Consider the following 14,765-nt stretch of genomic DNA (forward strand, 5'->3'; position numbering starts at 1 on the left):
CGTTTGAATACAGTTTTTTTTAAAACAATTTGTCGTCCACGTCTGATTAAGGTTATAGCATCATTGAAAATTATGACTGCAATTTATTCTAATTTTTCAAATGTTAATTTTGAGACTCTCTACGCCTAAAAGTATGCATGGAACATTGCAACGAACAATTATTAATTGTTGGGGCATATGAAAACAGCTTTTATGACTTTCGTCCACGTTAGTTGAAGTTTAAAACATTATTTAATGGTGATCCTGTGACTCTCGAAAGGACATACAAGATTTTGAATCTCATCTAGCCATTTTATTCTTTATGGCGTGACGTCCTTCTAGACTTATAGGTCTTCTAGGTTTTCTGATTTTCTAGACTTATTCCACCATGTAGCCGTATAGTTAGTTTTTATCACGGAGGATCGATCCGGATGAGATTTTGAAATGATTCTGTTGTGTAAAGACCGGCGCCGCAAGATGGGTGGTTATCATATATAAGGACTGTATCGTAACGAGTCTAGAAACCCATTATATTGCTGGCAAGAATGAATAAGTCGTTATGGCAATAAGATCAACCCAAATAACTCACAAGACATGTGCCTTACAGGCTGCACTGTATCAAGTTTAACGGATATGAAAATTCGTATTACATATTTCCAGGGGCACACGCAACATAAATCCTTGTTAACCGCAAAAAATAGTTCTTCTTAAAATAGTTTTTAGAGCATAAGTTCCAGTTTAAGGGGTTTCTTTTTCGGCACCTTTAACATAACCTCTGAACCAACGTTTTGATACGCTCCGTAGAACATCATTTTATTCGTCACCAGTTTTCCCTCCAATGGTTCATTTCGTATCCCGGCATTGACGTCATTGGTACCGATCGTTTCGGAACGGTGCGGAGAAATTACGGTAGGAAAATTCGAGTCTGCTGTCCATCAAGAAGCAGTCACAGCTGTCATCGGCCGCTGTATTTAATGCGCCGTGTTGCGCCACACCGACCGATACACACACCGGTCCAAGGTCTGTGACAAGTGATGGTACCCCGATGGTTCAATGTTGTTACAATATTTTCGTTTTACGAACCAGACAGCAAGCAGTTCGCTTTAAAACGGAGTTTTCATCACCGTCCGCCGGTCAGTGGTGAATTGTGCGATGAAATTTCAATGTCACAAAAGCATTCGAAGCTGCTGCTAGTGAAGGGTGGACAGATTTACTGTTTTTGCTACTAAAACTGTTCTGCAAACTGTAGCAATATTGATCCGGATTACGCAACGATAGTAATTGCTGCTGAAGGGGGTAGAATAATGATAGGAACGTGCCGTCCGTGGTTTTGTAGGAGCAGTTCGCCGTGAAGTGCACGACTCGGTCACAGACGGTCAAACATCAAATGGTTGCTAATTGAATTTTGCATACTAAACAAAAACAGAATGCATTTACAAACGAAACTTCTAACACACTGCTGCTGTTCGGATCAGGGATAGACGTTGGCAGCAAACATTGTGGTTGGTTGCAGCCTCTTCCAAACGGTGATCTCAGAGGGTTATTTTTCAGTGGCCCAATGGTTTGTTCATTGCCATCGACAAACACATGTGCAGTATGCTGTATGCAGCCGCTGTTGCGGTTGGATCGAGCGTAATCTTTACTGCTGGAACATGTTTGTTTTGCTTTGTACAATGGCCTTTCCGATGACCCTTTGGCGAGTTTCAATGACATCATCGAGCCACGGTTGCACGGGTGTCTGGAAATAGCACCAGAATCAGCATCAGTCGATTTGCAATCGATTCAAGCTGTGCTTTTTTTGTTATGATTTTATGCTTTTTTGCTAATCAAAACGGAAGTATTTTGCCCCTAAGTGAGCTCATACGTTTTTGATAAGGAAGCATGGAGCAATATAGGTCGTAATTGAGAAAATATTTAATTATCCACCATCTTCTTTTTGCGCACTACCAAAAATCCCTCAAATCCACTTGTCTCGCTCGGTGAGGTAATAATTTTATAACAGCATAAATCCTAACACGCCGTAACATGTGTTTACGTACGTACCGCGCATATCATCCGTCTAATGTTTGCGCGAAAGAGATGACAATAGTCGTTTGGCCGAAAAGTAGGTCACACGGCAATGGCGAGAAGAAAAAAAATAATCGTTAGTACTACCAAAATACGACGACAGAAAAAAGTCATTGATGACGACACGGATGATTGCCCGGGTGGGGTGAGGCTTGAGAAAAGGGGACTGTCTGTTTCATTGCAGGGGAAGAAACGGGGTAAGGATGCGCCCGTCACCAAGGGGTGGTGGGGTGCGCTTTTCAATGTGTTTGTGAATGAAAGCGAAAGTAAACAGAAAACACGCGTACGCTCGGCATTCGGTTTGTTGTTTTTGGAACCGAAGTTTTGAATGCCGGCACCGGTTCAGAGAGCAAGAGAAAGAGATTGAGAATTGCATGAAAAGAGAGAGAGAGAGGGAGCGTGAAAACTGCGCACAGAGAAGGAATTTGTGCGAGAGCGTGCGTGAGAAATAAAACTACCCCGTGCAACCCCTTTTTACGCGTACGTTACGTTGTTGCAGGGGTCGTCTACCTGTTGTTGATGGTTGATCAATGCTTTTTGTTGGTGAATGTGTGATAATAATAATGAGTGTGATAAAACTAAGACTATTTGAAATTACAGAAAGACAATAAATTGAATACATAATGAAATATCTATAAATACCCGGTGCTCTACCCACATCGCGATTTTGCCCTGCCGCAGGAGCCCTATACCGTTCATGGAGGTGAATACCTCTATAATATTCCAGTTTTATTGGCGGATACATCAAGGTCATCATTTCATGTTAATTTGGACCTGCTACACTTCCTCTGCACATGTGGATGACCTAAAAGAATAGTACGGGGTGGGTCGTCTGGCGTCATTCTTATGACATGACAAGCCCCCAACAGTGTCTGGCGAGTTTAATGTGCTGTACACCAGTGAGTTCGTGAGTTGTAGTGGTTCCCGAACATTGTACTTCCACAGATACGGGGCCAAAAGTACCTTTGAACATCTTCCGCTCGAACCCGGTTACGACTGACGATATCTTATCGGTTTTGAAGAAAACAGTATAAAGGGCGAAATTGAAGATTTAAGGTAATAATCTATCGTCTGGAAAAAAAGTAAAATTGCTCTGTTACTTAACGCATTTATTCAGCTGTTTAGTTTCCAAACAAAAGCGTTTGAAACATAAGGTTTGAATGTGTTGTGTTTGTGCTGCTTGTATCTTACGCTTCGTGAACAGTGCCCCTGCTTTTTTCGGCTTTTGTTGTGATCATTCGCTTCGTGCCGCAAAGGGCTGGTGCGTATTTTTTTTTGCGTGGTCGTTGTTTCATTAATATCTCTCTCCTCTATTGCGTTGCTTCACATCACAGCATGGTCGCTTGGTGCCGTCATGCGTAATAGCACCGTGTGCTCGGTCGGGTGTATTAGCTGTCAAGTGAAAACTTTGTCTAAAACAAAACAGTATCGGTTGGTTAGATGCTACACGACACCGATAAAACAAATGATTCATTAGCGTCGTGTTAAAGGTTAGAGACAGGGAAAATCAATACACATGCTCAAGATTAATCGAATCAGCATGTGCAACTGAAGTGGATAGTGCCCGATTTCAACAAGGCCACAAGAATGTAAGGTGAACTAGTGTACGGCTGCAGTAGTAAAATGTCACCGCCAGCCAGTCGCGATCGCACGAATGTTATAGAAATTGATAGTGTGTTGTGTCTGTGCTGCTAGAAATAGTTGGCAGGTCGTGCGGATTGATTACGTCAGTGTCACCGGATCGAATAGCCGATACAAAATGTGATACCCCGCTTTTGGTGCCATCTTCCTGGAGCGAACAGGCATTTGGAAGAGCCGGTTTCTTTTATGGAACAGGCTACATCCGGGTGTAGCAAAAGTTAGGAACTTCGTGAGGACGGGTTGCGATTCGCTGCGTTATACAGCTTCTAATGAGGTGGACAAATAGCCTTTGAAGCAACGCTTCGCTGCCTGACGGATGTGTAAAGTGAGGCACTCCAAAAAAAAACGATGGCTTTTGAGTTTAAGCACGCAGTTTATCAGCGGATGTACGCATTCTGAAATGCAACAACGACGTTGTGCTAATGAAACTTGGACCTGGTCGTAGGAAGACGCCTTGGGGCGCCGAGCTGAATGGAGAAGCATGGGAAATAGTTAAAACTCACCAACAATCGGTTCCGAGCTGTTGAAATCTCATTGACTGTGCGTTTTGTGACCTTCTGGTGTGGGGGGCTTAGCGTCGTGGGGTGTTCCACCATTCGTTGGTGGTATGTGCCACACACCGCTGGATGGTGTAGAGCAGAGAAGAAGAGAGAATTTTTTTATGTTGTCGACGTAGTTTCAAGGACATTTTGGACATAGCCAAGCAGCAACCACGGTGGAGCTCGTAAATCTACAAACTCCGATATAAAGCACTCTTCAGAGTGCAGAGGATCAGCTGGAATAAATTGAGAGCTACGATGATGTCATGCTTCGAGCACGACATGCTAAAATTCCAGTTCCAGTTTTAGCATACAGATATATGCTTTAAAATAAAACATCCACATTCAACACCTCTAACTGAAGCAGATATTTTTTGTTTTGAAGATGTTCCATGGCTTTCGTAACGGTCTTTTGGGCTCCTTCTTCCAGCATTTCTCGTTGCGTGTTGTACATACGGAGGAGGAAAGGTAAAACATGCTTTGCGTCTCAGTACAGTTCCTCCCCAAAAGCTGTGGCGAAAGAAGCCTCCGTACAAATACGACCCTTTGGTGCAATGTACAGGCTTGGATTTCGGTTAGGGCACTCGACATCCAACTATGTGACACGCACACAGACTTATCTCTCCCCACAGACGCCGCTTATCCAGTTCGTGGCCTTCAGGTTCGTTAGTGGAACGATTGGGTTGGTCAGCTTGGCACCACAACCCTCCACCGCAGAGAGTCAAGCGCCGGAACGGTGCTCCTATGCTCTCCGTGTTGCTGCGGAACGGTTAGGTTTCGCTCAACCACCATCGACGACGGATCGCCACCGTCGCCACCAATCCATTCGGTTCGTGTCTTGTGGTTTGGTCATTCGTTTCGAAATTAAAAGAAAGCCCATAGTTTTTTTTTTTTAAAAGTCTCGACACTTTTGCGCTCCCGTGTGCCATAACATCGAAGGTGCTTTCTATGGCTGTGTATGTCACGTGCCGTTTTGGTAGGGTCGACCCTTTTTCTTTAGGTCATTTCCGGCAGTGAGTAGGTCCCATTGGTTTGCGGAACGGGAACCGTCTGACGGGTATTGATTTTCAAGTGAAGTGGATTATTGCGCTGTTCGGCAAGAGTTTTCGGGTGCGCTTATTAAATACGTTTGCGTTGTGTGTAGAGCGTCCATAGCTGGGGAGCGTATGACGCTGCGGTAATGTCTATTCAAGGGCGCTTGTGAGCTATTATTCTACGCCACCCAGCAGTGCATGGCCAACAAGTGGCCAACAAAGACAGCGGCGCTCTTTTTGTGTGTATACTTCGCATGGAAATAATTAACATAAATTCGATTATCTAATACCCTCTCGGCTAGCTCCGGTGTAGCATGCATGTTTGTGTACGATGTGCAATGAAAATCTGTGTCGCTTGAAGCGAGTGTTTGTGTTCGTGCGTAGTTGTTAAAACCGGTGTGAATTGCAGTAACGAAAACAAAAGCTTTAATAATAATAATATCTACCCAACACAAAGTGCGCTTCTAACCCCTATTTAACGACATAACCGTGCTATAAAACGTGATGGAAAATGGATCGACAGCGGTCCAATGTTCCTTACAGTACTGCGGGACCTTCCAATGCGGCGACCGATGTTAAACGACGCAAACTTTCGCCTACCCGCGGCGGTATTCCCGGTTCTGGCACCTCGTCCGAAGACGATGAGGACAGCAATGCGGCACTCAGTCTGCATCACTATCGGGAGGAAAAAATTCTCTCCGTCACGGCCCATACCGGTACGCCGATTTCACCGGCACGTCGTCCAAAACCGGGACCGCCTAGTGGTGCGACACCGGAACGGTCTACCGGCGAGGGAATAGCTGGGGGGGAGGTCCGGTCCAACAGTCCCGCCTGGTACAGTGCCTACCGAAGCCAAATGGTTCATCGAATGATCGATGTAAAGCGACAGTTTAATAGCAGTTTAAACGAGTACGATATACATATACTCGAGAAGCGAGGTAAGAACATTTGGTGTATTTTTTTTTTGGAGGAGATTATTAATGAGGAGTTGTTGCCACAGTTTAATTATGTGTGTCTTTTTTCCAAATAACGATAACAGTGTAAGATAATTAAATAATCAATAATCAACCTGCTTTGAATGTTGGCAAAGTGTTGCATTGCACCTTGAAACCTTCTTGACTAATCCAATAAGACGCTTTTATTCTTCAGTAAGGGTTGCAAAATGCAGATTACTTGGGCTTTAACGGGAAACGAGCCCTATTACACTATGCCCCTTCAAGTACCATTTGCCAAACGTCACCTTCCGTGGGTGAAACACGCTGTAGTCACACGGAACCGGTATCTTGCCGGCAATAATGGGCAAACAAACTCACCTCTCGTGGAGTGGCACTGCTACAAAAGCCGGTCTTCGCGATTGCTGTAACCAACCAAACATACATCTGGATTTTTGTGGTTTTGTGGCTTTTTGTCCTCGCTGGATGTGTGCCATGGGTGGAGGGCGCAAAAAGCCCTTCCAGACAATTCTTCGCACTTGCATCTTATGATCGTAAAGACGACAAACCACGCGACGTAATACAACGCAATGCAACGGGGTTTTTTACTGTGGTCTGTTTTATTCACTTCTTGCGTTGCAAAATTGCGACCTGAACCAGATGCAGGCAGGCTCTGGTAGGCTCTTCACCATTATGGTGCTGTTGTGCGTGGGGAACCATTTTCGAGGGAAAGTGTTGCCCATACCCAGACGAAGCCCGTTCGCGTTTATCGATCCGACGTGAACGTGAACGTCTCGGGCGCCGTATTCATAAATCCCGGCAAGTTTATCGCCCGGCTCGGATCGTAAGTTTTTTTTTGTTTGGAGTGCAAGCGCGCGTGTAGGTGTGGTACACTTCACGAGCTCGCACAGATAGGGCGAAAGGAACCGCCATGCTAGAAAATTATTAGCAACCGTGCATGAGACTGCCAGTCGGGTACCATTGATTTTGTGGGTGTGCCATGGCGTTTGTTGATTAAGAATATGTTGTTTTTTCTTTCTTGCTTTCTGCTACCGTTTCTTCCCATATCAGCAGCACTCGGTTGCTGCTGGAGTGGTGTAGTAGATAAGAAAAACAATTTGCAATCCGAAGGAATGAACCAGTTTCCTAATGGCAGCCAAAATAAAGGGCGCCGTTCGTTTGCTCATATATTGACCAAAGACAAAATGAACGAGCTCAGATAACACGATAGTTCTTTAGATCTCGTGAAATTAGTGTAGAAAAGGATTTTAATTTTGAAAATGGATGAGAAATGGAAATCTTTTTCAAATTAAAGAATTAATTTAACAAGTTATATGGAATGAATAAAATGTCAAATATTTAATAAAATATTCATAAGGTAAATAAAATTGTAACAACGGTTTTCATTTAATTGGGAATAAAACTAATTCAAATGACGTTAAACTAAATCAAATTGAAACAGAGATGCTCTATGCAAGTATATCCAACTGCCAGACATTGAAGTTCAAGACGGTCCTATGTTCTCATGCTTTGGAATTCTGGTGAGGGTCGTGACCGAAATCTCGTCAGGATCTCGATTATTCCTCAAATTCTTCAAATATTCTAATTGCGTAATATCATCAAGTCCAATCTTTAGTATTTGTTATTGATTTAAGTAAGTTATCCAAGCCTACATAACAAAAAATACATGTTACAAAACGCAATTCACAAACAATAACGTCGAAGAACGAAGAACCTAACAGATATTTGAGCAAAAATAGGAAGAAGTAATTCAGTTCGCCACACCTTGAAGTTGGAACATGACAAAGGTTTTAAATATCAATCGTTTGTAGTACATTCTCCACGACATCCCGTTCAGTGCCACCACTCACATGACAACACGAAGTACAATGTAACTTGAAACGATCATATTTTGCATTGATTAACCACGTGGTGATCTCACACAGTAGCCCGCATGGAGATCACTCCATCCCGCAATTGCATTGTCAATGACGTAGGAGCAGGTGTGCTTGTGGTTGTGTACGTGAATGACTTTCGTAATGTTCATGACCCGTTGCCGGGTAGTCACGTGTTTCATCAGCTTAATGCTAATCGATTGGAGCGTATGGCGTGGGGATAGTTCAATAGGAACACATATGGAGGTTCATACCTTTCCACCGACAGCTCATGGCGCCGTACTTGTTAGATTTATCGTTTTGTGGTTTTACGATATCTGCCGCTATTTGCAGTATGATTAACGATCGCATCTTCTCGGTGTGAGGGAAGTGTTGTGATTGAGAATATTTCCATGCAAACGCTACACGATGCAGTAGTCTCTTGAACGTTTAAGTACTGTTTTTTTGAAAAAAAAACAACAACAGTGAAATGTGTTTTTTCCCCTAGGAAGAGCAAACAATAAAACTAATTCCCAACAATTAGTGCAAACTTTGCGCTAACATGCAAACCATTTAATCGAAACGGAAGCGGCGCCATCAATCCGCGAAACGAAAAAATCAGTTCCATATATTATCCGGATTTGGTGGATGGTATTATAACCACACACACACACACACACACAAAGTGTTGTAAAACCACTGAACATGCTACCGACCCATGGTATGAGGGGGTCTCCCCGTGAGACTGGGAGGGTCCGGTTGTTGAGTGAAATAATTCAGAAACAAACAACATTCCGTTAAGCGTACCGTTTTTGGTTTTGCGTTTCTAAGGCACATGAGCGCCAGGATACGGAAAGAAGGTGGGCCATATCGTATCGGAATCGTATCGGCCCGTGGCTTTCGCAAACGATGATGAAGGAATTTATTTACTTTCCGTACCATGGTAACGGACTTTGGTGAAAAGTTTCACCCGTATGAGCTACACGGCACCGATGGTTGTACGTTTCAGTTTGTTCCAAATGGGTTGGCCAGTTAGAGGTGATCCTTTGAACTGGTGGGTAGTTTTAGTGTGCAGTGTGTAGTCGTGTGGTCTTATTGTAATAATTTCTTGATAAAATAATGGACTTAGATTAAGTGCAAGTGTTGTAAATTGTGACCGAGACAAAACCATATGTAAGAAGGGGCAGTTCAAACATTTAGAAAATAAGTTTAATGTTGATCTATGCGCCAATTTTAACGCCCCCTTTCTATGTCTTTTCTCCCCTGCAGATGAACAAGAACGTGTACAGAAGAAAACTTTCGTAAACTGGATTAATTCATTTTTAAACAAGGTAAGTGGTAGTGTTTAGTGATCACTTATCGAACGATTGAGCAGAACAAATTGCATAAGAAAGGCAACGCCCTGTCGAAGTACAGCGCATCATCAGGCATTCGTTCCCCTAGCGGAAAAGGCTCTTCGTCATGGTTTTAGTCGTGGGAAACTATGGTTTTCCAGTTAGTATTGTAAGGAATTCCTTGGAATAAAACCCCCTGTTTGATAGTCACTATAAGAAAAAAAGAAAGTCACCAAAAGAAAAGGTTCACATGCATAAAAACGAATAAATTAGGTCATTCATCATGGATGTTTGGTTGCCAACCGTAAAGAATGTGTAGCAGGAGCAGAATCGAGCGTTGTTTGTTTCCTATTGGTTACGCGGTTGTCATTGATATTGTTACAATCATTTTTTAGGGTGGTAATACACGAGTGTGACTAGTGGAATATTGAATAAAGTCATAAACTTCTGGATACAAAGAGAATGTTATACACGCATAATTTCCATTTGCTTGTAACGTTTAAAGTAATGTAATTAGTTTTTTTTTATTTCATCTTATCTGTTATCAATTTCCTTTGGATATCCTTAAAAGCTTGTACTGCTTCCTTCTAATGGGCTTTTGCCATTCGGAGAGGATTTTTCGAAGATTGTTTTCAAAATGATAATTTTCTTCAGTTTTCCAATTGTAAGATAACTTATAGCCGCAAGCACGATGGTCGTAAAGGATAAAACCAAAGCCACATAACTGGAGCACGCTTTCGGTGGTCGCAGTTAGCAAAGAAACTTGCGAAGGAATTGCTTCGGGAAAGGACATTTTCAAACGTTGACATATCTCTTTGATTGGCACTAAAATCGAAGAAATTGGGAATTATAGTGACAAGGGTTTGTAGGGAAAAATGTGACGGAATAAATATACTCACATGCACGTTTTGCGCCGCTTAGGATGTGAAAAATTACAGCAGATAACATCGTAACCGATAATTTGGAGCTAAATATTTATTGAATTCTGAAAATGACAGATTATTGTTTTCCATTGGATGCTTAGATAGAAAAATGACAAACATTTATTACCCTCTTGTTATTATATCATGGTATATCTCTTCTATAATTACTAAATAATTGATCAGGGCGACCCGGCTGTCTTCAGATGACAGGTTTGGTCCAAAATCCCATCCATGCTAATCCCTCGTACGACTGAATATTCGTTACGAGCTTCAAACTTCGTTTAAAACTAGTCAAAGAAAGCCAAAAAGGAAATGGCAGGCTTGAAGTTATTGTATTCTTTAACACGTTCAGCGCCTCATCACTCAAATTTCGGTGATGTTGATAGTTACGGCCTGGCCGTATCACCCAAAAATGGGGGATGTGCTATACAAAAAGCCAAATAAATTTTGACAGCGGCCTCACGGTAGTTATTGCGATTTTTGACACGACGCTGAATGTGTAAGAAGAAGAATAAAATAGTTGATCTTCTGATTGAAATTCTTATCTCCTGATCTGGAGAGATCATGCTCAGATGAGATTCATATTTCCATTTCTTCCAAACGGAAATAAAAACGCACAAAATGTGTATTTACGTTGCGAAAATCATTTAAAGATTTTGTTTACTCTGCAGATTAATCGAAAGACTATTTTAAAAAGAGCAATAAACGGGGATTTAAGGTCAAAGTTCGTCTCTACAGTAAAGAGAAAAAAATCGAAATTGAAGTCCGACATTTGATGCGCACCCTACAATTTACACGCCTGGAAAAAAAAGTTCTGTTCAATCGATTCATGTTTGATAGTTGTACACGCGCGTCATTATTGTGCCTTTGCACTTCCTTTTGAATTCATCCACAGCGCGTACCACCATTGAAGGTCGAAGACTTGATCCATGACCTTAAGGATGGCACGAAACTGTTGGCCTTATTGGAGGTACTCTCCGGCGAGAAGTTACCGATGGAAAAGGGAAAAGTCTTGCGTCGACCCCACTTTCTGAGCAACGTAAACACCGCACTACAGTTCCTTACCAGCAAACGCATCAAGCTAGTCAACATCAACCCGTCGGACATTGTCGACGGACGTCCGGCTGTGGTTCTAGGTTTAATCTGGACAATTATTCTGTACTTCCAAATCGAAGAGAACAGCCGCATTCTACACTATCTGAACGAAAATCTTAGCGGTTCGCTGAGTTCGCTGGGTAGCAGCAGTTCCGCATCGAACATACCCGGCTTGAGCAGCAGCAAACCGGTAACGTATACTGGTACGGCCTCCGTTGCCACAAGCAGCAAGGAAATGATGAAACAGGGCCCCAAGAAGACACTCCTTACGTGGGTGAATAGTGCCTTGCCAAAGTAAGTACTGGAGATGTGACTGGAGTGTTATAAAATGGAGTGGAGCAGTCTTCAATAATCGTTTCCCTCTGGTTACAGATCCACGGGCTTTGAAGTCCGTGACTTTGGAGCAAGTTGGCGCGATGGTATTGCGTTCTTGTCGCTGATTGATGCGATAAAAACGAACGTAATCAACATTGCAGAGATGAAGAAGTACAACAACCGTTACCGTCTGGACACAGCGTTCAATGTGGCTGAATCGGAGCTGGGTATCGCTAGACTTTTGGACGCGGAAGATGTGGACGTCAATAGTCCGGACGAGAAGAGTATAATGACATACGTCGCACAATTTCTACACAAATACCCCGATGTGAAGGTACGGTGTGAAACACTGTAAAATTTTGCGATAAAATTAACCGATGTGATTTTTCTTTCAGAACATTAATTCAAAGAGTGACAGCGAACGCGAACTGCTGGAACTCTTGGATTGGCTTCGCCGGACGGTACGATACTACGATGGAATGCATGGCAAATATCCCAACAACTACCCAATGTATGAGAGTGTGAACGGTGAAAAGTTGGAGAAGCAAAACATATACAAAAAGGTGAAGAGCATTAATGCTGCGAAGATGACACCGGAAGTCCAAGAGCTGAACAGTCTCTGGAACCAACTGGAGCGTCACATGCAGCAATGGCTGTGGTACCTAGACAGCAGTCTTCCAGAGCAGTTCGGGGCGATTGGACGATGGCTAAGCAATGGTGAAAAGCTGTTGAATGACGACGATATACCGAGCAACATGAATGAGGAGACGGCTTCACTGATTAGTAAGAAGCTCGAGGCGCACAAGCAATTCTTTGCTTCGTACTACGAGGTACGCGAGACGTTCAACACCGTGAAGTTGACGCCTTTAGCGAAAAAGGTACCACTTGGACAGTTGCAAAACATGGAGAAGAGACTGCTGGACATAGAACCATGCGCTAGACAACGACGCATTAAGTTGAAGTATCTGGAGCACAAGTGCTGCCTGATTGCGTTCCTGAACCTGCTCGAGAACAAGATTAATGGTGTGAAGTACAATAATGAGGACACGGTGAAGCAGTCGCTGGATCATCTGAAAAACTTTGTCACCCGCAACCAAATTATGCAAGAGTTTGAGAAAGCGCTGATTGATATGCGTCAGGTGATTGAGGAGTACAAGATCGATGGCAACATTACGAAGAAGGAGATGTACAATATCGATGTGTTTTTGCACGAGATTGAGGATCGCTGGAAGAACGTATCGTCGCGATTGATTTGTACCGAAACGATGCTCGAAGATGTACTGTCCCACTGGCAGCGTTGGCGATCGTTGGTGCATGAGATCGAGACATGGTTGATGCAAGCGCACGACGCACTGCAAGGCTCAGAAGACGAACGTATCGAGTTCTTCCAGAACATCAACGTGTACAAGGAAAAGTTTGACGCACTGACGGACACGTTCAACATTTTGAAATCGACGTGCGATCAAGAAACGAGCATCGGGCTGGAAAGAAAGTACAATCAGCTGGCGGCACACTGGGAGCAAGTGTTCCAGCACACCAAGCAGTACTTACACGTGGGTGATATTCTGCAGCATCGTCAGAAGTTCAAGGCAGACGCAGCACAGCTCAACGAATGGATTCAACGCACCGATACGGCCCTCGGTCGCAACAACTTGCGGGATTCGGTCGAGATCCGGCGGTGTGAAACGGAAATAAAGCAAATTGCTTGTGAGATCGAAGCAATGGAGGAGCTGTTCAAGTCGATCAGCCGTAGCTTCCAGGCACTCATCAAAGAATACTCGCGGGACGAAGTGGACCGTATGATGGCTATGATGAAGAAGCAGAAGGAAGCATTGGTGCGTGTGCGTGCACAGATACCTATCAAGTTGCATCTGTTCCATCAGCTACTCACCCAGCAGGAAGCGCTCGAGAGTGGTCAGCGGGAAATTTCCCAGTGGCTGGACGAGGCTGAGAATCTGCTGATATCCTACTCGTTCAACAACGATCCGCAGCAGACGAAAAACAATCTGGCAAAACATAAAGCGTTCTTCAATCGTACGCTCTACTACAAATCGATGTTGGAAAGCAAGAACAACGTGTTCCAAAATTTGCTCAAACTCACCGATACGGACAGTAGCGTCGATATGAGCGATGCGGCTACCAAGATGAAGCAACTGAACGATCGTTTTAGCTATGTAATTAACAATGCGAACGATTGGGAGTACAAGCTGCAGGAAAATCTGCGTGTTTGGGAAAACTTCAACGAAAGCAAACAGAAGGTGGAAACGTTCCTGCGTCAAGCAGAAGCTTTCCAGAAGTCTGCTATACCGGTCGAAAAGGAAGCCGATGCTGAAACGCAACTGGAGTTCTTCAATTCTGCCGACCAGACGAGCATCAACAAGTTGGAGCGTAATACGGAGGATCTGTTGAAGTATTTGCCTCCTTCGGAGCAGCAAATACTGATCGCCAAGGTGGAAGACATTCAGCGCCAGTGGAGTGAGGTAATCCAACAAATTCCACTTCACCTCCTGAAGGTTGAGTTCCGTTTGAATGAGCTCACGTTCAACGGGTGTGCGAATGACATCGAGAAAGAGCTGAACGCGGAAGAGCAAGCGTTCAATTGCAACGAGAACTTTGAAGCCATTTTGCAGCGCAACTTGGACTATTTCAAGAACACAGATCTTCAGCGTGTGGAACAGGTGTTGGGAAATATGGAGAAGATCAACTACATTTACCTCGAGAAGTCAGCGAGCGATCAAGCGTTAGCACCACTGTACCAGCGTGCGAATGACAGTTGGATCGCCATCTGCAAACGTATCGAAAGTGTTCGCAACATTTTGCACAAAATCCCGGCGCAGTGGGATGCTTACCATGCAAAGTTTAATGAGATGAACGCATGGATGGACCGGGTGGACGAATCATTGCGACAAATCATGGTGGAGAAACAGACGATGGAAGAGTTCGAGCAGGAAAAGGCTACTTTCCAGGTGAGTTTTGATATTTGAGACTGAAGTTGACAAAACGCGTTTTTCGGAAGGTGCAGGACACTGGAA

At 43.6% G+C, this 14,765-nt stretch overlaps 1 protein-coding gene across 1 annotated transcript in view; it reads left to right on the top strand.

Moving 5' to 3' along the window:
• Positions 1-14,765, top strand: part of LOC128301385 (muscle-specific protein 300 kDa-like) — a 74,545-nt gene that overhangs the window by 951 nt on the left and 58,829 nt on the right. The window contains exons 2-5 of the mRNA XM_053037831.1: positions 9,336-9,397; positions 11,219-11,712; positions 11,791-12,067; positions 12,129-14,699. Of these exons, the coding sequence (XP_052893791.1) occupies positions 9,336-9,397; positions 11,219-11,712; positions 11,791-12,067; positions 12,129-14,699 (3,404 nt within the window). The remainder of the gene's footprint in view (positions 1-9,335; positions 9,398-11,218; positions 11,713-11,790; positions 12,068-12,128; positions 14,700-14,765) is intronic.

Source organism: Anopheles moucheti, chromosome 3 (assembly GCF_943734755.1).
Source record: "Anopheles moucheti chromosome 3, idAnoMoucSN_F20_07, whole genome shotgun sequence".
Classification (NCBI taxonomy): Eukaryota; Metazoa; Arthropoda; class Insecta; order Diptera; family Culicidae; genus Anopheles; species Anopheles moucheti.